Source organism: Eptatretus burgeri, chromosome 13 (assembly GCF_056783735.1).
Source record: "Eptatretus burgeri isolate ZD-2024b chromosome 13, Ebu_testis_v1, whole genome shotgun sequence".
NCBI classification, from domain to species: domain Eukaryota; kingdom Metazoa; phylum Chordata; class Myxini; order Myxiniformes; family Myxinidae; genus Eptatretus; species Eptatretus burgeri.
Genome location: NC_140973.1, coordinates 8,078,558 through 8,104,415, shown reverse-complemented (window position 1 = coordinate 8,104,415; position 25,858 = coordinate 8,078,558). Strand labels below are relative to the sequence as shown.

The window sequence follows — 25,858 nt, the reverse complement described above, 5'->3', positions numbered from 1 at the left end:
CCCCTTTACCCACTGGTGTTCTCGCTCTCCTGCCCACCACACAGTTCTCCCCCATCCCAACCCCGGCAGTTCTCCTGACTCCGATCTGCCTGCCCCATTCTCAGCCATGCTGACTCTCCTGATTCTCACCCCCACCAGGCAACACCAAGTAACTCTGTTAGTGCATATATATATCCCATTGCAGAACACACAGACACACACACACACACACACACACACACACACACACACACACACACACACACACACACACAACAAAAATAAATGATAGCGTAGCATATCTTTGACTGTTCCAAAAACATTTTGAACTCCCCTTGTATTGTATTGGCACAGTCTTACCATTATTTGTTCTTTACAGAGTATGAGTAATACTGATCATATTAATCTGCTAATTTAAATAGTCATGACCTCTTTTTGCATCACGGTGCTGCCGGAACAAATAATCAGGTAAATATCAATGAAATCAAAATGCAAATTGAGAAAGATTTACCCAGACCAAAATGGGCAACAGGCTCCATCTGACAAAGATAACCTGAACCTCCATCAATGATACGAAGCTGTGGGCTGCTTCTCTCCATATGCAGCTGTACCCTGGCACCACGTGCAAATGCTCCAGCCTCAGTGCGAGGAATCACCCGCAACCAGTTGTTTCCCTTTCCCTGTAAAAAAAAAAAATCACAAAGGGGATTCCAACAAAAGCAATATATTCACAACAAATGGGAACCTGATGTACTGTAAGTATGTATGTATGTATGTGTATATATATATATATATATGTCTGAATGACGTGGTGTGGAAAAAGTGTCCGCAGTGAGTGAACGATCCTCTAGCGGTACTGCTATCGACAATGGGTGCTCGGCAAGTGGCTTTTTACACTAATGCAAGCACTATAATGAAACGGTTGATAAGGAACGATTGGCCAGGCTGTCACTGCATACCATATGGGATCCCTTTATCTTTAAAGCCGGTCTTCACCGCGCAAGAAGCAATCAATGAAAAAAAGAATTCATTCGAATAATGATTTTATCCATAAAAAAGCTGCTGCTTAATGCAGAACAACTCTGGAGACATCGCAATGTTCAATCGCCCGTGTAATCAACGTTTCAGAAAATCCGCCATGTTGCCTGTTCAACTGTGCACGTGTCACGTGGTACGTCGGTTCAGGGTCCGCACAAACGTTATAACTTTTATTTAAAATGTCCGTTTTTCACCAGATTTTCTTTGATTTCCTGTACAGCACCTCGCAAAACCTATGAAAATATAGTCACAGATCAGGCAGACGCTATGGATACGCAGTCGCTCAGGGCACAGGGCATGTGGTCGAGCAGTGAATGCATTAATTAAATGATATCGCTCAATGAAGCTGGTTAATTTTGGCACGTTCCTAAAAAAAATTTTCACTCAATATAATTCTCCAAACAGTAGACAAAGATAAGTTTTACTGCTTTGTAAATATCATATTTCTTGTGTATGTATGGAGAAGGAGGGAACATAGCCTTGCTTGCTTAAAGTAAATAGGTATATCGGCTTAGTTATAACACTTGTTATTTCTTTAAATTATCAGATTTCACAACAGGTTTCGACATTTTCTTCGTCTGGCCGACATCCGATCCTCAAAGCTGAAATAATATTTTGATGACTTACTTTAATTAGCTTGTGAGAGTAGATCGTGGAAAATCATTTCATACAATGCATGAGATCGCTCGAAGCTCCGAATTTGAAAACTATAGTACTTACAAAAGCGATGTGTACAGTGATTCGTAGCAATGATGTACAGGCATTCGATGTGAGTGAGGAAAGTATAAAAAAAATACTTCATCGTTAAGAAATCGTTCTGGCCTGTTTCAAGTCAAAGTATGGTTGAGCATCCCAAAAAAAACACGGCGGCTTCAGACCCCGGCAAGGTTACCTTGAATACATCTTAAGACCCCATTTGGAGTGGTGACTGAGAACGCACCTGATAAAGGTTATAATTAAATAAGGCCGTTAATTATCTTCAAAAGGGGTGTTATAATTAACCCAAACATCCAATTTTCACTCTTGCACCTCCTCAGAGTTTTCTTATTATGCATGAAAAGATTCAGGTGTTCAGTTTCATGGTCTTGGAATTATGGAGGAGGTTACACTGACATTTATTAGTATAGATGTACACACAAACATCAATCGTACCTCCTGGCTGTAATGGTGAGCATCAGTCACGGATTATGTGTCACACAGTAAAACTGCATAATCCACAAACAACCGTCCGTCCATCTGCCACCCATATGGTTGTTCCTGCTAATGCAGACCAATCAACCAGAAGGCACGTGGTGCGATCGGCGGGTAAATCAAAATGTATGGAGCATGATGAGCGCTCCCCTGATCAAACAGAGCACAGCATCACCAGGCTGAGGCCTCCAGGTTGGAGGTGACACTTTGGTGTTAGACTTTATGTCCATTGGAGATTGGCGGAGCATTCGTCATGCTCCATGCATTTTACAGCCGAGATCCTTGGAGATTATAGCACACGCGGGATGGGAAGTGGAAAAGCACGTACCAGAGGTGTTCAACAGGATGGAAGCACAAGGGTTTATACTCAAACCCACAATGAATAAACAAAATACATCTTACAAATGAAGGTTTAATGAACATAAATCAATGAGTAATAATGGAAATAAATCAAACGATGAGGTAATGAAAGGTGAGGTTAAACTAAAGCCTAAATTTGAGGCGTCTCAACATAGTTACAGAAACAGACAAGGGGAAAGATAAAATAAAAGAAAATCCCCCCTTTATTCTGGCTCTTACTGTAGCTGTGTGTCCAAAGATGATCTCTTAGTAGCCTGGCGATTGAACCGCAGAGTCACTGTGTGGGAAGCCGCACCAAAAATGGTGCCAAGTCACTCTTTGTGGTCACGAATGTGAGGTACTTCGCACGGAGGGTATTCCAATGCCAGGCTCACCAACCACCGTACAGCTTCTTCTCACGAATGAAGATGCCGACCCCGATTTTCTCTTACACCAGGTCTACTCGTCACAAATGGACGCCAACTTTCTCCTTGACCATATGACGGGACGATTTGAGGCCCTGAGATTAGGCCACGAGGAGCGCTCTTCTTCTCTTCTCCTCTCCTCTCAGAAATGTACACGCTTCACGACCCAGCAACAGTCAATGGCTGACGTCTTACTCCAGCACATGGGCAAATTTGGGGTTTCTGCCTACTTGGAAATGTTCAGCTATGTTGTTGAAACGTAATTCTTTTATTGCTGGCTTGTAAATGCAAAAACATAGGAAAAGATCACAGGGGGAAATCACATACTGGAAGAAATTAACCTTAAACCATACCTAATTAACACAATACACCCCTCCCCCCCCCCCCAATGTGGTGACACGTAACAATCTTAAGGTGACAGTTTTCCCGACTTAATTTACATTGAGATGTTTCCTGCTCGTCCACGGACCATGCTACAATATGCAATCTGACCTTGACTATGAAATTCTTCCATCTACCCCACAAACATAACAATATATTATGTAAAGCTCTTTGTAACCACTGACTGGCTCACTGACTGATATTAAAGATCGGTATCTTCTAGGTGATGTAGAAAGCTGAAATTTTGCGTGCCGATGTACATCGAAGCCGGTACACTGGGGTAAATCACAGAATCATCAGATAAAATTCATAAATGAAAATATAAACAAATGAAAAAGAAAAAATGCAGGTGAGCGACCTGAGACAATGGGAAAGCACAGTAGATTTATTATGTGCCGACGGACATCGAAGCCTTTACACCAGGAAAAAAAATCACAGAACTGTTGGAAAGTATCTGTAAATAAAAATATAAAACAATGAAAAAAATAAATTAAAATAACTTCATGAAAAATCAAATACAGGTGAGTGACCTGAGACAATGGGGAAGCTGCTCATAATATATATATATATATATATATATATATATATATATATATATATATATATATATATATATATATATATATATATACATTATACATACATACATATCAAAGAAAGACCCACCCAAATCTCTCACCTGTGAATAGAAGGAATAGCCAATCAGTTCACCTAATCAGCTAAACCCAGGTGGCTAGGATTATATAAATAAATTAACACCTCCCATGCTCTTCTCTCCAAAACTGCTGTGTAAAGCAACCAAGAAGGCCAACACAAGGTAAGTGCTATGCTGTATCAAACCCTTCCCAGAGTTCCTAAACAGCTATAAAGACGTTCACAAATAGTACACACATGAAAATCCCAATGCTACGCACCACCTCAGCTACCGGACCGGTGTCATCGCTTATTGGCGAATCATTGACATCACAGACAGCAATGCATAACAATGAGGCTCCCAAGCATGTACCACGTGCAAATGTCAAATATAAATAATCAAGAATATCGTCGTGCATAATTAAATCCTCCCGTCATAATCAAATCCTGTCATAAAGAGACAGACATGAGGATAACCTGTTTGAGCACCAGCATCCAGAGCAGTCAGGCTTGACACCAAATAAGTCAACGATTGACCTTCTATTCCTCTGCGGGTCCTCACCGAACACAGATGACATTTCGGCAGGGGCTGCCTGCAGCTGATGCTGATCTCTGCAAAGTGTTTGATTCAGTGAATCGGGATGCCCTCTGGAGGATTCTTGGTCTTCGTGGGGAGCCACCAAAACTGACCGATCTGATGTCTGACCTCTACTCTGATACTGAGAGTGCTGTGAGATGTGGTGATACAATCTCTAACTTATTTCCAGTTGTTACTGGAGTTCGTCAGGGGTGTGTACTGGCCCCCACACTTTTCAGTGCTTGTATGGATTGGATTCTGGGGAGGATGTCGGAGAGATCAAGCTGCGGTGCATCGTTTGGGAATGTCAAGATCTCCGATCTTGATTTCATAGATGATGCAGTTATCTTTGCAGAGACTCTGGATGTCCTTTTGGGGGCCCTCAAGGTACTGAATGAGGAGTCAGACACTGGGATTATGGGTTTCCTGGGTCAAAACTAAGATCCAGGCTTTCAGCGACATCTTGGATGCTGCCATCTTGTCTGTACCTGTTTGTGGTGAGGATGTTGAGGTCACGGATAGATTTGCTTACCTTGGGAGTGATATTCATGTCTCTACTGGCTGTGAGACAGAGGTCAATAGACGTTTGGGTTGGGCCTGGGGAGTCAAGGATTCACTGGATCATGGGGTGTGGTGCTGCCGGTACCTGTGCAGGACGAAAGTCGAAGTATTTAGGTCCTTGGTGTTTCCAGTCTTGCTCTACGGTTGTGAGACTTGGACTCTGAACAGGGATCTGAGATAGAGATTTAATTCCTTTGGTATCAGGTCTCCTTGGAGAATACTTGGCTATTGCTTGTCGGAGTTTGTGTCCAGCAAGCGGTTGCTGAGAAAGACTCAAATGAGATTTGTTACGTCCATAGTCCGTGAGCATCAGCTGTGGCTGTGTGGACATGTGGCTCGTTTTTCTGATGCTTATCCTGCTCAGCAGTTTCTCTCAGCGAGGGAGCCTCATGAGTGGAGGAGGCCAATGGGCCAACCATGTGCCTTGTGGTTGCAGCAGGTTGATCGGCATCTCAAGGAGATGGGGATGGGCCAGGCATCTGCCTGGGGGATGGCCAGACCGAGGCCCCTGGAGTATCGGCGGAAAGTGGACGCAGCGACGAGCAGCTCCAGCACATGGTCCCATACCTGACCTGACGAGGAGAAGGGTGACAGGGAATCTAACAACACATATGATTTTGGTCGATGCAAATTGGGGTTTACAAACACTTATATTGACACTCATTCGGATATTCACTTCTGAATAAGTAACCCCCCCCCAAGTCCTTACACATGTATACACTGTTTACATGTCGACCTCAGAGCATGGCGAGCTGATGCATCAGTACCCCAGAGGGTGTCACAGCAGAAAAGAAGGAAGGACAATCAAAGTGTCCTGGTATTGTTTCAGAGGTGAAACCAACAAATGGCAAGAGCCAGAAACCTGCCAGGAGGATAACAGTCTCTGCAGCACTTCACAAATCAAGACTTTATGGGAGAGTGTCCAGACAGAAAAACAGCCGGAAAGATGCTATGCTCTTTCACACTCCTGAGAAAAAGGCACATGACAGCATGCCTGGAGTTTGCAAAAAGGCACATGAAAGACTGAGATCATGAGGCAAAAGATTCTGTGGTCTGATGAGATGAAAAGGGAATTCTTTGGTGTGAATGCAAAGCGCTATGTTTGGAGGAAACGAAGCACAGATCACCCATCCAACACCAACCCGACCGTGAAGCGTGGTGATGACAGCATCATGCTTTTCAGTGGTATGGAGTAGGAGATTTATAAGGATAGCCAGAACAATTAATGGAGCCAAATACAGGAAAATCCTTGAGGAGAACCTGCTTCAGAGTGCAAAAGACCTTTAACTGTGGTGAAGGTTTACATTCCAACAGGACAATGACCCCAAGCATTCAGCCAAAGCAACACTGGAATGGCTTCAGAACAAGAATGTGAAAGTTCTTGAGTGGCCCAGCCAAAGCCCAGACTTGAATCCCATTGAGAATCTGTGGAAGTACTTGAAGATTGCTGTTCACCAACACTCCCCATCCAACTTGACAGAGTTTGAGCAAATCTGGAAGGAAGAAAGGGAGAAAATCCCCAAATCCACATGTGCAAAGCTGATACAGACATACCCAAGAAGACTCGAAGGTATCATCGCTGCCTCAGGCGCTTCCACAAAGTATTGACTCGGGGGCGGGGGGGGAGGGGGTTGAATACTTGTTTACACAAGACATTTCAGCTTTTCATTTTCAATGAATTTGTAAAATTTTCTAAAAACACGTTTACACGATGTCATTGTGGGATATTTTGTGTAGATCGGTGACAACATTTTTTTTTTAATTTACTCAATTTTAAATTCAGACTGTACCAACAAAATGTGAAAAAGTCAAGGAGTGTGAATCCTTTCTGAAGGCACTGTACCTCGAAGTTGATCTCCAAAGTCGGCTGCCACTTTGTAATCCTTTGAAGGGCCAAGTTCTTACTCTGCTGTCGTCAGCATATAACGGTGTACAAAGCTTTCATCCAGAATGCCCTGGATTCGAACTCCCCATTAAGGAATGGTGCTGCTACTTCCGATATCGTCTTCCTTGAAGCCCCTGTATCAAAGACCCTCTGTGTCATTAACACCGTTTTCCTCAATCCATTGTCATGAGCTTTTCCAACTCAGACTTCAAGTCTTCTGTCAGACTACTCCACATTGTGCAGAATCATTTTGCACATTTCCACAATGCTTTCGCCTCATGGTCTCTCAAATTTCCACTGCTGAGCTTTACTACACCCACTGAGATCCTGGTCTCACCCTCCTTGTGCATTTCCTCTTCTTGAGCTATGGTTTGTCCACTACTTTCCCTTTACCACAATTTGACTGTTGATCCATTGCTACTGATGCTATGCTCTTTCACAAGCCTCGATACCCTTACACACACACATATATATATATATATATATATATATATATATATATATACATATATATATACATATATATATACATATATACATACATACATACATACATACACACACACACACACACACACACACACACACACACACACACACACACACACACACCCCTAACATGTGCTTCCAAAACCTTCAGTGATCTAATTTTAATTATTATATCGATCAAGAGGTAGGTGGAGTGGGGTGTTGGGGGGGGTATTACCCTTGGACTACCAAGGGTAACATGTACCCCCTACCCTAGAAGGCAAAAATATAAATCTTAGTATTTTTAAATTGAAACAAACAAAAAATATCTGTGATGTACAAATATTAATCTTCTGTCTTCCAATTGTTCAACTCTGACACTGTATCTGAGACCCATTCTCAGTATGTTCAACACCAGTATAGCGTTACAGTTGCGATTTTAAACCTGGAAAATTGTTTTTCCATTCATCATGCCAAGAATCGAATTCATCTGACAATTATGAAGCTGATAATTGGTACATTACTTTTGTTTCATATCTAAAAGGCAACACGAAACCTGATGTCTCCTGTTTTTTTTATCTCATCAAATGTGTGCTCCAAACTCGAAGTAATAATTGGTTCGAAGTTGAAGAATGTCGCTGCTTTGAAGTATTTTTTGAAGCAAGGTCCAATAAAGTCCAGCAGCAAGGATGTAATTCAAGATGGAGGCAAAATTTCTTTCTAGTCTCTAAAGATTTGTGGAATAGCTGTTACGCTGTGTTGAATTTTGTCCATCGTCTCCGAATGTCCTCATCCTTCACGATGAGGACATTAGGAGAAAATGGACACATCAACAAGTGTGTGCAACGTTAACCTGTGCTCCCAGCACAGTTAGCTAATTGCTCAGGTGGGACTGCCACAAACAGACCCCGAAATTGATTCACATCGTCACTGGTTTTGACCGACAAAGGATTAGTTTCACATTGTCGTTGTGTTTGGTGAAGACCGAGGAAGGTTGACCCTCCAAACATTGACGATTCGCAGAGTAGCCCAGTTGAAACTGTGATTGACATCGAAACAGGGTAGGGTGATATGAACTCTTCTGGAATGATAAACGCATCACGACATGAACAAGACACTTGGAATTGAGTATCATGTAATAAAGATCATCTGTTAAGCCTCAGTAACTTCAAACCGTTCTCAATTAAGGGTGCCTGGTGTGCAAACTCCATTTTACAAAGCACCAGAAGATAATCTGCACAGATCTCCCCAAGAGCATTCCATTCACTCATCCCACACCCACGATGAGGCATCAGTGCAGCTGTGACAAGTGATGAACATTTCCTAACTGCGAATTAATGCTGGACAGTATGCTATTCATTCACAGGGAGCTTCCAAAGCAGCCCTGAGTCAATGCATGAATGCAAAAACAGTTAAGGTGCTTGTACATTATGCTTGACTCATTTTCAAAAGACACCGTATGATCGTCAAGTTCCATAGGATGATGCAGAGGTAGCACACTTGCTTTTGAGCTTTTTTAGGTAACTCACTTATTCTGGAATCTCGACCCAGCTCTAAACTGTCGTCCTGGTATTCGCATGCAAAGCGATGAATCACAAAGTGTGCCATCCCTCGGATGAACATCATGCTCGGGACCCCCGTCTGTCGTTGGTGGAGAGTGTTCGAGTTATCACGGGCACCCTGAGCAAATGACAAATTGCTCAACACTCATCCGAAATTATGGCCGAGCCGGCAGTTGGTGAAACACTTCGGATAGAAATCTTATCTGACCGACCCCACAAGAAGGAGACATTAATTGGGGCCGTTAAGGAAGTAGTTGTAGAGAAAATGTGGCCTAAATAATGCTATTCATGTACTGACTTGGCAGTTTATTGCAGCTGGTCAGTCATCCAATTACTATGGTTGAAATAAGAAGATATCAATAAAACTTGTTGTAACTGGATGAAATGTTTGAAAACCACTTGACAACTCTCTAAATCATCATCATAAGACTGTCCTGGTACATTACGTAGCTGGGTATAGTGTTGATATTGCTGCACTCAGTAAGACACATTTCTCTGATGATGGCATTTTTTATGAAGTGGGTTCAGGCGATACAGCCTTCTGGAAGGGTAATATCAGCAAATGAGCCCCGACAGGCTGGGCTTGGTTTTGCTGTACAATCTTCCCTCGTTTTGCAGCTTGAAAACCAGCCTCCTGGTTTTAATGAAAGGCTGATGTCTCTGCGGGATTCCACTTTCTGGCAACCATCACCTGAGCATCATAAGTGCTTATGCTCCTACATTGACAAATACAGAAAGCAACTAAAGAGCAAGCAATTCCACAGTGATCTTCATCACGTCAACCAGTCAGTACTTAGAAATGAAGAAGCTGTTAGGGTTAGGGTTAACAAATTATGAACTGATGAACAAATTATAATAGGAGACTTAAACCATCGGAAAGGCAAAAATCATTCTGCCTGGTCACCTGTTCTTGGATGTGAAACCTGCGTGATGGGAAACACGCATGCGTCATGTGAGGTGCATCTGCACTGAACTTTACTGATCATCGTCTTCTGAGGACTAAACTCTAACTAACCATAAAAAACTGCAATGCCATCGAGGAAACTTCCACTTAAGCTCAATTTTACAAAGTTGAAGGAGTCCTGTGTATCTGAGAAGTAAAAATTGTAAGATTTCCATGAGCTTGAAGAATGCTCTACATCACAGTTTCCCTCACTGATCTTAAAAGATGAATGGGAAGAAATCCGTGATAAAGTATATGAAACCTTGGCCAAAGTTATTTATTACTGACAGCAGAGGAACAATGATTGGTTTGACGGCAATAACTGAGTCATCCATAACCCATTGGAAGACATGCAGACAAAACATAGATTATGGCTCTCCCACAAGAGAAGCTCTTCAAAGAGGTCATATCTCATTCGTGTATGCTCTGCTGCAAGGTCCACTCTTAGTATTGTTGCGGATTCGCGCCCGCCGGCGTGCGAACGGCCACGTAACTCGAATCGCGGCACGTCGCCCACCGGACGGACAATCCAGTCGTGACCCTCTCGGACTAACGCCGGGAACTAGTCACGGGTGGACCTTTCGGTCTCACCACGATCGTGCCAATCGGCCCCCGCGTGGGATAGGGTTGCTCGCCAAATTCGACCTACCTAAGTACCCACACGGAGGGTAGACCGGGCGATCGCACCTCGCCGCAGGTCGACTTCGGACACGGGCCACTTTAAGCGACCCGTTCCGTACTATCGGGATAACCGAGCGGTGTTATTCGTCGGCCTCGACGGTTCGATTAATTATCGGGCGTTTTAGCCCACGACCAACCCTTTACGTGAAGCAAGATGGAGATTCAATGAAAGAAAAGACGAAGCGAAGCGGGAAAACAGTTCAACATGAAGCACATTTATTTCGCGATGAACGGAAAGCACACATATACAATTCCACCAAAAGCACATGTAAAAGAAGAAGACAATGCAATATTACACAAAAAGCAAATGCAACAATGCAGATCTAACCGACTACCGGGCACACGGCAACACTTATACAATTTTACTTCACAGACGGCGCCGCCAACACATATTCCCAAAGCAAAAGAAAAGAGAACCACCCTCCAGGATGAGGGGGGTAGGCGTGCCTGGGGCCGAGACCGTGTCGGGCCTACCCGTCTGATGATGAGACGCGGAGCGGCGGTGGCGCCTCAACTCCGCGGGCCTCGCGGACAGTGTCTGGTAGGGGGTGGGAAAGGGGCCCCCTTTGTCGCACTATCTCAGCGCGGGGGGAAACAGGAGGGGGTTGCTGATGCTCGGGGGAAGGAGGATATCACCCTGTCTCGGGTCCCGCGGCGAGCGTCTCCTCCTCGACCTCGGTCGCGTTGCTGGCCTCTCCCTGTGCAGCTCCCGGCACCGACGTGAGCACCCCCTCGTCCGCCTTCACCGCCATCACCTCTCCACAGCTCCGTCTACTCGCCCTCTCCGTCTCCTCTCTTGGCTCGTCCCAACTCTTCACTCTTGACTTCTCCCACTTCTTTCCAGCTCCACCGACAACTCTCTTGAACTCCGCACAACTGCGACTGACGAACGCAGCCGTTTATATAAGCCCCGTGGCTTCGCTCTTTCACCCTTGACCCTTTGCCTCCGACCCTTCACCTCTAACTGGCTCCCCATTGGACCGAGGAAAAGTGAGCGTGGATGCTTTTTGATCCATGAATTTGCATATCGCGACCTCACTCCAACGCCCTGGAGGCGGGGCCAAATCGCCCACGCTCTCCGATTGGACGGAACAAAAGTGGGCGTGAGTCGTTTTTGATCCGTTTTCTGCGGAAAGTCCGTGATGTTTTTGAATACGCTGCTCGGTGCGCGCCCTGCACGAGTCCAGTATCGGTGCCCACGAGTGGCGCGAGATGGTGTGGATGCGATGGTGGCGAGTTGTGATGGTAAAGGTCGTGGCGGTTGTGGTGAAGCGGCGTTGTGGTTGGTGGTTGTTGTTGTGAAGCGGCGTTGTGGTTGGTGGTTGTTGTGAAGCGGCGTTGTGGTTGGTGGTTGTTGTTGTGAAGCGGCGTTGTGGTTGGTGGTTGTTGTTGTGAAGCGGCGTTGTGGTTGGTGGTTGTTGTTGTGAAGCGGCGTTGTGGTTGGTGGTTGTTGTGTGATGGCTGTTGAGACGTGGTTGGTGGTGGTAATAATGGCGGCTGGTCCAAAATAAAGATAGTAAAAGAAAAACGGCTATCCTGAAGAGTCGCAGCCCGACTGAATGACATTTATTCCCTCGAAACAACGGGTTTGGGCCTAACTACACATATACTTACAGAGATATCTCACCTAAGGGACCTGAATGGTGGTTTGCGAATTTGGTCAACCACAACAGTATCATGAAAGACACATGGTGGAGTGAGAAGGCCAAAGAACTTCAGGAAGCTGCTGACTGACATGATATGAGAAAGTTATATGGGGGGTATAAAAAATTTTTTTGGCGCAAAGTTTGGTCACTGTCTTCTGAGGATGGTAGGACTCCCCTTACAGACCATGGTGAGATGTTGGCCTGCTGTGCTCAGCACTTCCAAGCTATTCTGAATCAACCATCTGCTGTCTCACAGGAAATTATCAATGACATGGAACAACGACTTGAAATACCTGACCTTGCTAACCTTCCAACAAATACTGAAATCATCAAAGCCATCAATAAACTGTGAAATGGAAAAGCTTATGGACCAGATAGGCCGCCTGCAGAAATCTCCAAACATGGTGGATCTCGACTTGCCTACAGGCTTAGTTTTTGCTTTCGACATTGCTGGAGCACAGGAGTACTTCCTGAATAGTAAAGACTTGAAAGATGCTAACATCACTCACTTCTACTAATAAAAAGGAAGCCAAACCAACTAACAACCATCGTGGGATCTCACTGCTCTACACTGCTGGGAATATCTTCAAAAGGGTGATCCTGGCCTGTCCGGTTGACAAAGTTATAGAGGTCATTTTCTCCTCAAAGTCAGTGTCGACTTTCATCTTGCCCATCGGACGATATATATATATATATATATATATATATATATATATATATATATATATATATATATATATATATATATATATATATATATATATATATATATATATACCCACTATTAAACACCACAGGGGGTGTAGTAATATAATTAGAAATGAACAGGATAGAACAAACATCATAAATATATGTGGAAAAAAGAAAAAAGAAAAAAAAAGACCCTCTTGAGAGCAGGCCTGAGCTGCTCCTATACTTGGCAGCGAGTGCCCCCGAAGAAGTGGGGGAAAGAGAGTGGCACTTTTATATGTGGAAGAATTGCATTGCTCAGGTGGTGGGTTTACCAGATTGCTCAGATGGTAGAGCACTGGTTCAGTTTGCCAGAGGACTTTGGTTTGATTCCTGGTCTGGGCCTGTAATATATATATATATATATATATATATATATATATATATATATATATATATATATATATATATATATATATATATATATATATATATATATATGGTATTCTTGGATCAAATGGTTCAAAAAAATGCTATGAACTACCTGTCAACTTGTTTGCCATATTTGTTAATCTGACCAAGGTCTTCAATATGGACTTTGACAAATCCTAAAACAGCTCGGCTGTCCATAAGCGTGGATATAATTTGAGCATTTAATGAAGGAATGTGTGATCATGTCATGTCGTGGATGGTGGCAATGTGTCTGATGACTTCCCTGCCATGAATGGCATAAAGCAGGGATGTAGGGATGTGTATTGGCATCGACACCCTTGAGCAACTCCTTTCCTGTCATGGAAATGAATCCTCATTCAATTTTGGAAAGACAGTGGTGTTTTCAAGCTCACTGATCTTTGTGCTCAATCAAAGATTAGTGAGTACTTTGTCACTGAACTCTTATTTGCTGATGATTGTGCTCTGTTTGCACGCAATCATGAGGACATCTGTCAACTGCTTCTCCAGAGTCGCAACTGACTTTGGCTTGACCATCATTTCAGTCTCCAAGACTGAAATGCCTGGAATTGCACTCCTCATTATGCAGGCTCAGCTGAGATGAACGGGTCTTGTTGTTCAGATTCCTGAACATCACATCCCTCAGATAGCTTTCTACTGAAAGAAAGAAAAAGCTTTAAAAAAGAAAAAGGCACTGGGGAACCCCTGCAAATGCTTCCAACACTCACTCAAGATGAGTCTGAAGGACTGTCACATCAATCCTAAGAAGTTTGAGATCATAGCTTGTGACGGGCAGTTGTTGCAACAAGTTTGCAGATCCAGCATCAGGGTCCTCCATACTCAGAAACCCCTTGGGGGACAGAGGGGTCACCTGTGTCAACAGCATGGAGAGTGAATCATGACTGTCCATATTGCACAAGACCATGCACATCTCAGGTCAGCTTGCTGGTTCACCTTAAGCATTAATTGGACATGTAACCAGGGATTGTTGTTACCTTGTGGTGGACATACCATTAGTAGAGAGACCATAGGATCTTTAAAATCCTCAATGAAGGGCTAGCAGAAAGAAACAATGAGCTCAAAATCACTTCTGAGGGTGTTGTACTTTATGATGCAACTGAGCTTTTGATGAAGCACTCAGGTGGCAATTTTGTGAGTGAATGTTATTCTGAAGCACTCAGGTAGCAACTCAAAGTGCCAAGTATGGTACTCCCAAATTATCTTTCTCGCTCTCTCATAACATTACAAGGCAGAAAACATTTCAATATATTCCATAAAGCCTTGTAACTGTCAAGGGATAACACCTTTTAACAGCTTAATTCACCATTTGTAACTGAAACAAACCATTAAAAGTAAATAACGTGTTACCAAGAATATAACATGCATCCACTCTTCAGGCTAACGAAGCTGTGGACAAAACACGAATAATGATCATGATGATATTATTTTGAGAAGGAAAGCCAACGCCTCCAAATGGTTATTCAGGTAATGGTTGTTGAATTAACTTATTTTGCACAGTGACCTACCGATATGATCATCTGTACAAATATTTGCCTTTCTTTTTCTTTAATGTTCGATGTTATTTAATGAAGTACCTTCATGATGAAGATGTCGACTCAAATTGGAAAAATCATAATTGCTGCTACTATTAGTAGTAGTACTACTACTACCACTACTACTACTACTGCCACTACTACTACTACTACGACTACTACGACTACTACTACTACTACTACTTCAGCAGCCCTATTCATTTTCCACATTCTTGTAAGGTTTGCTGGGAAACGTTTTTCGGCCATGTCTTTCATGATACCATTTCCTCAACTGTGCATTACCATCATGTAACCCCTTTCCACCACCCCCCAACCCAACCCCTATACCCCCACTGCCCCCTATGCCAGGGGGTTCTGAGTATGGGGTACCCTAATGCCTAACCCATTAGATTACCATCCCGGAGGCCAAATTTGGTTCAGCCTGGATAAAAACTGGAGGAGTTAGCAAACCCACACACTGTGGACACCATACAGTATATATTACAATGGATTAATTGTATAAACATGTTAGTGACAGTAGAATCAGTTTCGTCCCGCACCCCACCCCCATTTCCCCCATTCACATTTAATTATTGGGCAAATGCAAAACACATCTACCATGTTTTGTGATTTCTGCAAAATCAAGAATGTTTTTAACAAATTAAAGTGTTTTGACACGAATCATGTCAAAGACTCCATCCAAACAGGTATATTATAAATATCTGGATCATCAACTCCCAGCTCAGTTCACGAGGGACAAAATAACAAGGTAGAATAGGGGGCATGATGTCATTGCTACAACACGTTTCATCCACGCAATTAAAAAAAATCAATTTAACCTGAAATGTGTATGTATTTATGTTGAGGTTGGTGGTATTTCTTTCATTAATCAAAGCACATATATTAATGATCAAGAAAATCCACGTAGACAAATTATTATAATTGCACAACCACTTTGACTTCTGATGTAAATGGTTTACATTTCCCACTCAAACAATCATTTGTTAAATGCAAGCGCTCAATCCTCGGCATTGCTATGACTCTTTTAAACTTGTGAATGATAATTCAACGCTTCTCTCTTGTGCTTTCTCATGAAAAAAATCAATAAATTACCAAACAGCCTCTCATTATTAGATTCTTAATGTAATTTTCCGAAACTACTCCAGAATTAACTATGTAATACCTTTCCCCATGTATGTTGATGTTCCCAGCTCAGATTAAAAAACAAGGTAAATAAAGGTTTTAAAAGACAAGGTAAATCAAGGTTTTAAAAATCAAGGTAAATCAAGGTTTTAAAAAACAAGGTAAATCAAGGTTTTAAAAAACAATGTAAATCAAGGTTTTAAAAAACAAGGTAAATCAAGGTTTTAAAAATTAAGGTAAATCAAGATTTTAAAAATCAAGGTAAATCAAGGTTTTAAAAATCAAGGTAAATCAAGGCTTTAAAAATCAAGGTAAATCAAGGTTTGAAAAATTAAGGTAAATCAAGGTTTTAAAAAACAAGGTAAATCAAGGTTTTAAAAAACAAGGTAAATCAAGGTTTTAAAAATTGAGGTAAATCAAGGTTTTAAAAAACAAGGTAAATCAAGGTTTTAAAAAACAAGGTAAATCAAGGTTTTAAAAAACAAGGTAAATCAAGGTTTTAAAAAACAAGGTAAATCAAGGTTTTAAAAATTAAGGTAAATCAAGATTTTAAAAATCAAGGTAAATCAAGGTTTTAAAAATCAAGGTAAATCAAGGCTTTAAAATCAAGGTTTTAAAAATCAAGGTAAATCAAGGTTTTAAAAAACAAGGTAAATCAAGGTTTTAAAAAACAAGGTAAATCAAGGTTTTAAAAAACAAGGTAAATCAAGGTTTTAAAAAACAAGGTAATCCAAGGTTTTAAAAAATTAAGTTAAATCAAGGTTTTAAAAAACAAGGTAAATCAAGGTTTTAAAAAACAAGGTAAATCAAGGTTTTAAAAAACAAGGTAAATCAAGGTTTTAAAAAACAAGGTAAATCAAGGTTTTAAAAATCAAGGTAAAGCAAGGTTTAAAAAAAAACAAGGTAAATTAAGGTTTTAAAAATCAAGGTAAATCAAGGTTTTAAAAAAACAAGGTAATTCAAGGTTTTAAAAAACAAGGTAAATCAAGGTTTTAAAAAACAAGGTAAATCAAGGTTTTAAAAAATCATGGTAAATCAAGGTTTTAAAAAAATCAAGGTAAATCAAGGTTTTAAAAATCAAGGTAAATGAAGGTTTTAAAAAAATCAAGGAAAATCAAGGTTTTAAAAAACAAGGTAAATCAAGGTTTTAAAAAACAAGGTAAATCAAGGTTTTAAAAAACAAGGTAAATCAAGGTTTTAAAAAACAAGGTAAATCAAGGTTTTAAAAAACAAGGTAAATCAAGGTTTTAAAAATCAAGGTAAATCAAGGTTTTAAAAAACAAGGTAAATCAAGGTTTTAAAAATCAAGGTAAATCAAGATTTTAAAAATCAAGGTAAATCAAGGTTTTAAAAATCAAGGTAAATCAAGGCTTTAAAATCAAGGTTTTAAAAATCAAGGTAAATCAAGGTTTTAAAAAACAAGGTAAATCAAGGTTTTAAAAAACAAGGTAAATCAAGGTTTTAAAAAACAAGGTAAATCAAGGTTTTAAAAAACAAGGTAATCCAAGGTTTTAAAAAATTAAGTTAAATCAAGGTTTTAAAAAACAAGGTAAATCAAGGTTTTAAAAAACAAGGTAAATCAAGGTTTTAAAAAACAAGGTAAATCAAGGTTTTAAAAAACAAGGTAAATCAAGGTTTTAAAAATCAAGGTAAAGCAAGGTTTAAAAAAAAACAAGGTAAATTAAGGTTTTAAAAATCAAGGTAAATCAAGGTTTTAAAAAACAAGGTAATTCAAGGTTTTAAAAAACAAGGTAAATCAAGGTTTTAAAAAAAACAAGGTAAATCAAGGTTTAAAAAATCAAGGTAAATCAATGTTTTAAAAAAATCAAGGTAAATCAAGGTTTTAAAAATCAAGGTAAATGAAGGTTTTAAAAAAATCAAGGAAAATCAAGGTTTTAAAAAACAAGGTAAATCAAGGTTTTAAAAAACAAGGTAAATCAAGGTTTTAAAAAACAAGGTAAATCAAGGTTTTAAAAAACAAGGTAAATCAAGGTTTTAAAAAACAAGGTAAATCAAGGTTTTAAAAATCAAGGTAAATCAAGGTTTTAAAAAACAAGGTAAATCAAGGTTTTAAAAATCAAGGTAAATCAAGGTTTTAAAAAACAAGGTAAATCAAGGTTTTAAAAATTAAGGTAAATCAAGGTTTTAAAAAACAAGGTAAATCAAGGTTTTAAAAATTAAGGTAAATCAAGGTTTTAAAAAACAAGGTAAAACAAGGTTTTAAAAAACAAGGTAAATCAAGGTTTTAAAAAACAAGGTAAATCAAGGTTTTAAAAAGCAAGGTAAATCAAGGTTTTAAAAAGCAAGGTAAATCAAGGTTTTAAAAAACAAGGTAAATCAAGGTTTTAAAAAACAAGGTAAATCAAGGTTTTAAAAAATGAAGTTAAATCAAAGTTTTAAAAAACAACGTAAAGCAAGGTTTCAAAAATCAAGGTAAAGCAAGGTTTTAAAAAAACAAGGTAAATTAAGGTTTTAAAAAACAAGGTAAATCAAGGTTTTAAAAAACAAGGTAAATCAAGGTTTTAAAAAAAACAAGGTAAATCAAGGTTTAAAAAATCAAGGTAAATCAATGTTTTAAAAAACAAGGTAAATCAAGGTTTTAAAACACAAGGTAAATCAAGGTTTTAAAACACAAGGTAAATCAAGGTTTTAAAAAAATCAAGGTAAATCAATGTTTTAAAAATCAAGGTTTTAAAAAACCAAGGTAAATCAAGGTTTTAAAAAGAAAGGTAAATCAAGGTTTTAAAAAACAAGGTAAATCAAGGTTTTAAAAATCAAGGTAAACCAAGGTTTTAAAAAATCAAGTTAAATCAAGGTTTTAAAAAATCAAGTTAAATCAAGGTTTTAAAAAACAAGGTAAATCAAGGTTTAAAAAAAATCAAGGTAAATCAATGTTTTAAAAAATCAAGGTAAATCAATGTTTCAAAAAACAAGGTAAATCAAGGTTTTAAAACACAAGGTAAATCAAGGTTTTAAAAATCAAGGTAAATCAAGGTTTTAAAAGTCAAGGTAAATCAAGGTTTTAAAAAAAATCAAGGCAAATCAATGTTTTAAAAATCAAGGTTTTAAAAAAACAAAGTAAATCAAGGTTTTAAAAAACAAGGTAAATCAAGGTTTTAAAAAAAATCAAGGTAAATCAACGTTTCAAAAAAAGCAAGGTAAATCAAGGTTTTAAATATCATGGTAAATCAAGGTTTAAAAACGTCAAGGTAAATCAATGTTTTAAAAATCAAGGTTTTAAAAAAATCAAGGTAAATGAAGGTTTTAAAAAACAAGGTAAATCAAGGTTTTAAATAAACAAGGTAAATCAAGGTTTTAAATAAACAAGGTAAATCAAGGTTTTAAAAATCAAGGTTTTAAAAATCAAGGTTTTAAAAATCAAGGTAAATCAAGGTTTTAAAAATCAAGGTAAATCAAGGTTTTAAAAAACAAGGGAAATCAAGGTTTTAAAAAACAAGGTAAATCAAGGTTTTAAAAATCAAGGTAAATGAAGGTTTTAAAAAAACAAGGTAAATCAAGGTTTTAAAAAACAACGTAAATCAAGGTTTTAAAAAACAAGGTAAATCAAGGTTTTAAAAATCAAGGTAACTCAAGGTTTTAAAAGTCAAGGTAAATCAACATTAAAAAAAAATCTATGTACATCAAGGTTTTAAAAAAACAAGGTAAATCACGGTTTTGAAAAACAAGGTAAATCAAGGTTTTAAAAAAATCAAGGTAAATCAAGGTTTTAAAAGTCAAGGTAAATCAAGGTTTTAAAAAATTAAGGTAAATCAAGGTTTTAAAAATCAAGGTAAAACAAGTATAAGAAAATCAAGGTAAATCAAGGTTTTAAAAAAAAATCAAGGGACATCAAGGTTTTTAAAATCAAGGTAAATCAAGGTTTTAAAAATCAAGGTAAAGCAAGGTTTTAAAAATCAAGGTAAATCAAGATTAAAAAAAAAATCAAGGTAAATCAAGGTTTCAAAAATCAAGGTAAATCAAGGTTTTAAAAATTAAGGTAATACAAGGTTTTAAAAATCAAGGTAAATCAAAGTTTTAAAAATAAAAGTAAATCAAGGTTTTAAAAATCAACGTAAATCAAGGCTTTAAAAATCAAGGTAAAACAAAGTTTTTGATTTCACAAGGAGCTGATACTCGAGGTACCCCACATTTTGGGTGGTTTGAGGGAGAACTAGATATCTGTAATATAAAAGGTAAACATTCAACGATTGTTTTTTTTGTTTACGTACATGAGACAAGTTGCAGAGATGGTTGCCATGGCAACAAAATTCAGTCAATCACTGCTATGATCTCATCAGGCTTAGATAATGTGATGAGGAATAGATATCTGTAATATTAAAGCTAAATGGACAACAGTTTTTGAATTATTGTTCTTTCAATAATTATTAGTTCTTTCATCCCCTCTTCCTGTCCAGGCTGGAGTTCCTCAAGGTAGCGTTCTGGGCCCTGTTCTTTTTCTGGTTATCATCAATGATCTCTCCGACTCTCTCGAAAATCCTCTATATCTCTTTGCTGATGACTCCACCCTCTGCCGTACCATTGGTCATCCCTCAGACTGGCAAGCAGCAGCTTCTTCGCTCACTGCTGATCTGGATAAAATCAAAAACTGGTCCAACACGTGGAACATGTCTTTCAATCCGGACAAATCTCACACTCACTATGTCTCTTCGAAAGGACCGTTTAGAACCCCCCCCCCCCCCCACCATTCACTTTCTCAACAATCCTCTGGAAGAAGTCCTTTCTTTCAAGCTTTTGGATCTCACTATCTGTCATGACCTTTCCTGGGAAAGCCACATTTCAAACCTCTCCTCCAAAGCCAGTCGCCGACTGGGAATCCTCCGTCGTGCAAGGTCCTTCCTCGGCCCTCCTGAGCTCCTGACCACTTACAAAGCTTTTGTCCACAGCCTGATGGAGTACTGCTCTCCCCTCTGGGCTGGTGCTCCTGCCTCCCACCTTTCTCGGCTTCATGCTGTAGAAACCAAGGCATTTCGTATCATTGGCATCTCCCGCAATGAGGCCGAGTCTTTGGGCCTCTCACTCAATCACCACAGGTTGGTCGGTGGTCTTTCTGTCTTCTACCGTCTCCTCTCCAGCCTCGCCCCCCTGCTCTCTCTGCGATTTGTCCCCACCACATTTCCGCAGGGTGCTCAAGGTCTGTCAACAACCCCCTTCTGGTAAAACTACTAAAATCACGAATCACTGTTCACCTTCACTCTTTCATTCCTCTTTTTTCCTGCCTTTGGAATAAACTCTCACACTCTATTCAATCCCATTCTTCCCTCCAGGCTTTCAAAACAGCTGTTCACCACCACCTCTTATCATCCCCCATCCAAATCCTCGATCTTTTCTACCCCCGATAATCCACCCAATCCCACCTCCTTCAAATTCCCTGCTTTCCTTCCTGAAAATCCCTGTAACGTCCATCTTCTATTCGCCATGTTCCCCGTCCCATCCCTCTCCCTTCCACATCTCCAAATGTCTCTGTTCCCCACTATTTTGTCCTTCCCACTCCCTCCCCTCCTGACTCATGCCCCCCTTGATGTGCGTTGTGTGTTAGCTCTCATACGAGCCTCGACAAGGCATACAAAAAAATAAAAAAATAAAAATAAAACTAGAGGGGGAGCACTCGGGAGAGTGCAAAACCTCCGTCGCCAATACTGCTGGGTCACTCAAGTGAACCTTATATCTTATTCATTAAATATGATGTCAACAGTGCTGACAGTTATAGTTCTTTTCTCCAACATTTTTTTTTTGGGGGGGGGGGGGTTGGAAATCACTTAAAACATGTAGAAATGCAAAAAAAAGAAATCGAAATTTTGTTGAAAAAAAAGTTGCAAAAAATTTTTTTCTCAATTTTTTTGGGGGGGAGGGTGGAAATCACTTAAAAGATGTAGAAATGCAAAAAAAATATTTTCCTCTAACAATTTTTGGGGGGGTTGGAAATCACTTAAAACATGTAGAAATGCAAAAAAAAAATTTTTTGGTCTATTTTTTTTTGGCTGGTGTGAACAATTTTTTGGAGGGTTGGAAATCACTTCAAACATGTAGAAATGCAAAAAAAATTCCCTTTTTGGGGGGGGGGCATAACAATTTTTGGGGGGGTTCGTAATCACTTAAAACATGTAGAAATGCAAAAAAAAAAATTTTTTCTCTAACATTTTTTTTGGGGGGGGGTGGAAATCACTTAAAACATATAGAAATGCAAAAAAAAAATTTTTTTTTCTCTAACAATTTTTTGGGGGGGGAGGGGACCAAGTCCAAAGTTTAATGGCATGATCCTTGAACCATATGTCGAGGAGTTTTTCCATAATACTGTTCACAAACAAAGAAACAAACAAACAAGCAGTCATAGACTGGTACTTACGAAATCGTCAACTTGACCTCTGACCTTGTCTAATAAAAGCTGTCTCGAGAGAAGGTCGCGACGCAAACCAGAAGTTTCTACGATGATTCTGTACCAAACCATCATAAATCGAATGTTTGACCTCACTGTGACCTTGACCTTTGACCGATTTTGACCAAAATCTAATCAGCGCCAGCCATCACCCTCCTGAATCACGTGGTGTAATTTGACATTGGTAGCTTCTTCCGTTCGTGAGTTGTTTTTTTTTTGATGTTTGACCTCACTGTGACCTTGACCTTTGACAGATTTTGACCAAAATCTAATCAGCGCTAGCCATCACCCTCCTGAATCACGTGGTGTAATTTGACATTGGTAGCTTCTTCCGTTAGCGAGTTTTTTTTTTTTGATGTTTGACCTCACTGTGACCTTGACCTTTGACAGATTTTGACCAAAATCTAATCAGCGCTAGCCATCACCCTCCTGAATCACGTGGTCTAATTTGACATTGGTAGCTTCTTCCGATCTCGATTTAAAACTTTTTTTGTATGTTTGACCTCACTGTGACCTTGATCTTTGACCGATTTTGACCAAAATCTAATCAGCACGAGCCATCACCCTCCTGAATCACGTGGTGTAATTTGACATTGGTAGCTTCTTCCGTTCTCGAGTTATCGTGCCTACAAACAAACAAACACACAAACAAACACACAAACAAACACACAAATAAACACACAAACAAATACACAAACAAACAAACAGAAACGGAACTGATCAATATACTTACGAAATCTTTAGATTTCGTAAGTAACAAACAAACAAACAAACAAACAAACAAACAGAAAGGGGTGAAAACAGTAACCTCCATCCATCTTCGAAGATGGCGGAGGTTAATAAATTGTGTACAGAAAAGTACAAGGACAGGTGATGGGACGGTCGATCAGTCGGAGCTCATTTTATTGTCTCCCATCTCCGACCTTGTCGGAGGGGTGGGGGACAAAAAATATACTGTGAGCAGAGGGTGCTACATGATGTCCTTGATCAAGTCAAGGCTCTGTGGAATGAAGCCTGAGAAATTTACAAGGACACCAAGACGTTGACTGCAAACCTGGGCTGAAGTGTAGACGGTGAGAGGTTGGACCTTTGACTCGCCATGAGACAGTAAAAGCTCCAAAGTGCCATCACCGTTAAGATCTGTGACGACTCCCCCTGAGCACACACAAGGTCATGTGAAGACTGAAGCATGAGTACTCATTATCAATAACCGCACGTATGATCTATGATATGAAATTTTTGGGAGTGTGGAGCATGAATAGTTAATGCGGCTCAATGAAAATCCTCAGAGACTATTGAATGTTTATGATGTGAAATGACCCTGCACACGTCATATATGTGTTACAGAAGCAAAATGTCCGCATCCCATATCCTCCTCCCTTTACCCTTTTCTCCTTCCAAACTGGTTTTTTTTTACTCTCTCCCTACTTCTCCCACAACCCTCCAGTCTCATTCATTTTTTGTACACATAGTCGAGGCTCGTGGAAAAGCAAGTACAACTCAATGGATCAGGATGCAACAGGACAAAAGGAACAGGAGAGAGAGGGGGGGGGGACACCAACAACAGAGTTGGACAAGGTAGAGGGGGACTGGGACAAGCAATGGGTGTGGGGAAGAATGGAGGGCATTTATTTTTATTTTTATTTCACCAATCCATTACCCTTTTATTTATTTTATCAATATTTTTAAAATATCACTGAATTATTCTGCATTATATTCTTAGTGAGATATTGATTGTTAGCAAAGGATATCAGAACACCAACATGAGCATTTTAAACATTTTTCATGATTTGATGAGAAAACCAATGCATTTGTAACTGGATTTGGATTGCAATTCATGCTGGTTGCATCCCCACTCCTACCACCCCCAAACCCCAATCACACCCCAGACATGCTGAATACTCGGGAGCAGTTAAGCCGCTGGTGTAGTCATTGTGGCGCTCACAGGTGTGCGGATAACTCGGAATTTAGTCCAGGCAGAGTACGAAGGTCACACTCAATCTTAGAAGAAAGAAAACAATGTTTATCATGGAATTCTATTTTTTTAAGAACAGTGAATAACCTAATTGCCTGAAAGCGAAGCCAAAGAGGGATTATAATGGTAATGGATTGACTTGAACAACTAACCATTGCAAAGGCAAACTCCTCCAAGGAATATTGCTTTCAAGATTTGTCTCACTTGACTTTGATTCAATGTAAAACCTCACCAGTACCGGTCCCAGCTGGTTCATCTGCATCACCAAGGTTCAGCTTCATCACGTGCAACTGGCCATCATTATCATGTCTTATGCTGAAATTGTTAAAAAGGGTTAAAGGGTAGAGCAATTCCAATACATTTCAGTCTGATTGAATGTGTAAATAACTTGAACATATCCAACAGTAGCAACAACAACAACATTCGTTACCTCCGCCACCGAGGGTGAAGGAGGTTATGTTTTCACCCCTCTCTGTCTGTTTGTGTGCAGGATATCTCAAAAAGTTGTGGACGGATTCGGATGAAACTTGATAGCAGGTTGCGTGTGTTGCAAGGACGAATTGATTCGATTTTGGTGAAGATCCGAATCCGGATATGGATATGAGAATTATTTAATTTTTTAAGTGATTCTTCGCCATTGAGAAATAGGGCCAAAAACGATATATAGCATGATATTTCAAAAATGTATTGGGCCCGATATGTTCTCGTGGATCAGGCATTACGTGGCAGTGGTATGCGCTCTACAGAGTGCCCTTCTAGTTTTATGACAGTTTTCCCTTTTTTAAAGGGGGTTGTTCGAATGATGGCGTTCTTCCACACAGATCTATCAATATTGCATCGGTCTCGTGTAAAGCCAACCATTCCAAATCTTTCTTGACAGTTTTAATCGATGTCTTGTCTTTTCAGGATCTCAGAATCAAATCCCATGCCATTGCAGTTTACTCTTGTCCTTGTCATACATGTGAGAAATACACAGGCTCCTCCATGAGTCTTAAACTGAATAAGTAAATAAATAAATAAATAACGGTGTGAATTCTTCATCAAAACAAATTTCCATTATACTAGGTGCAATAAAACGAATAAATTTCCTTTTATAAAGTTAATGCAGATCCATTCATGCACATCCAAAACAACACCAACTACTCGCACGATCCAATGTAGCCTTTCCCACCATCATTTCAATGTCGTTTTCAACGTTTCCAAACTTGTGGGGGTTCATTAAATTACTCATGGAGAGTTTTTAAAAGGTTATTAGCCATGCCATCTCTTGGAGGAATAATTTTCCTCATATAATGATTCAAGAAATTGTCACCGGTTACAATTCACAAGCAAATTAGCTCTTACTGATGTCATGTACGAATGTTTAATGGTAATGTTTGATATTAA

At 39.6% G+C, this 25,858-nt stretch overlaps 1 protein-coding gene across 4 annotated transcripts in view; it reads right to left on the bottom strand.

Annotated features, from left to right (window-relative positions):
* The window catches only part of LOC147013780 (cartilage acidic protein 1-like), a 348,068-nt gene that overhangs the window by 91,336 nt on the left and 230,874 nt on the right, over nucleotides 1-25,858 (bottom strand). For 3 of the 4 annotated variants that reach the window (XR_015050513.1, XM_085851003.1, XM_085851005.1), the window contains 3 exons: nucleotides 24,705-24,787; nucleotides 23,552-23,652; nucleotides 491-659 (listed from right to left, as the gene is read on the bottom strand). Coding sequence is in view for 3 of the 4 variants with exons in the window: in XM_085851003.1 (XP_085707129.1) it covers nucleotides 491-659; nucleotides 23,552-23,652; nucleotides 24,705-24,787 (353 nt within the window). In the remaining variant the exon portion in view is untranslated. The remainder of the gene's footprint in view (nucleotides 1-490; nucleotides 660-23,551; nucleotides 23,653-24,704; nucleotides 24,788-25,858) is intronic. The other variant, XM_085851004.1, reaches the window with a different exon arrangement.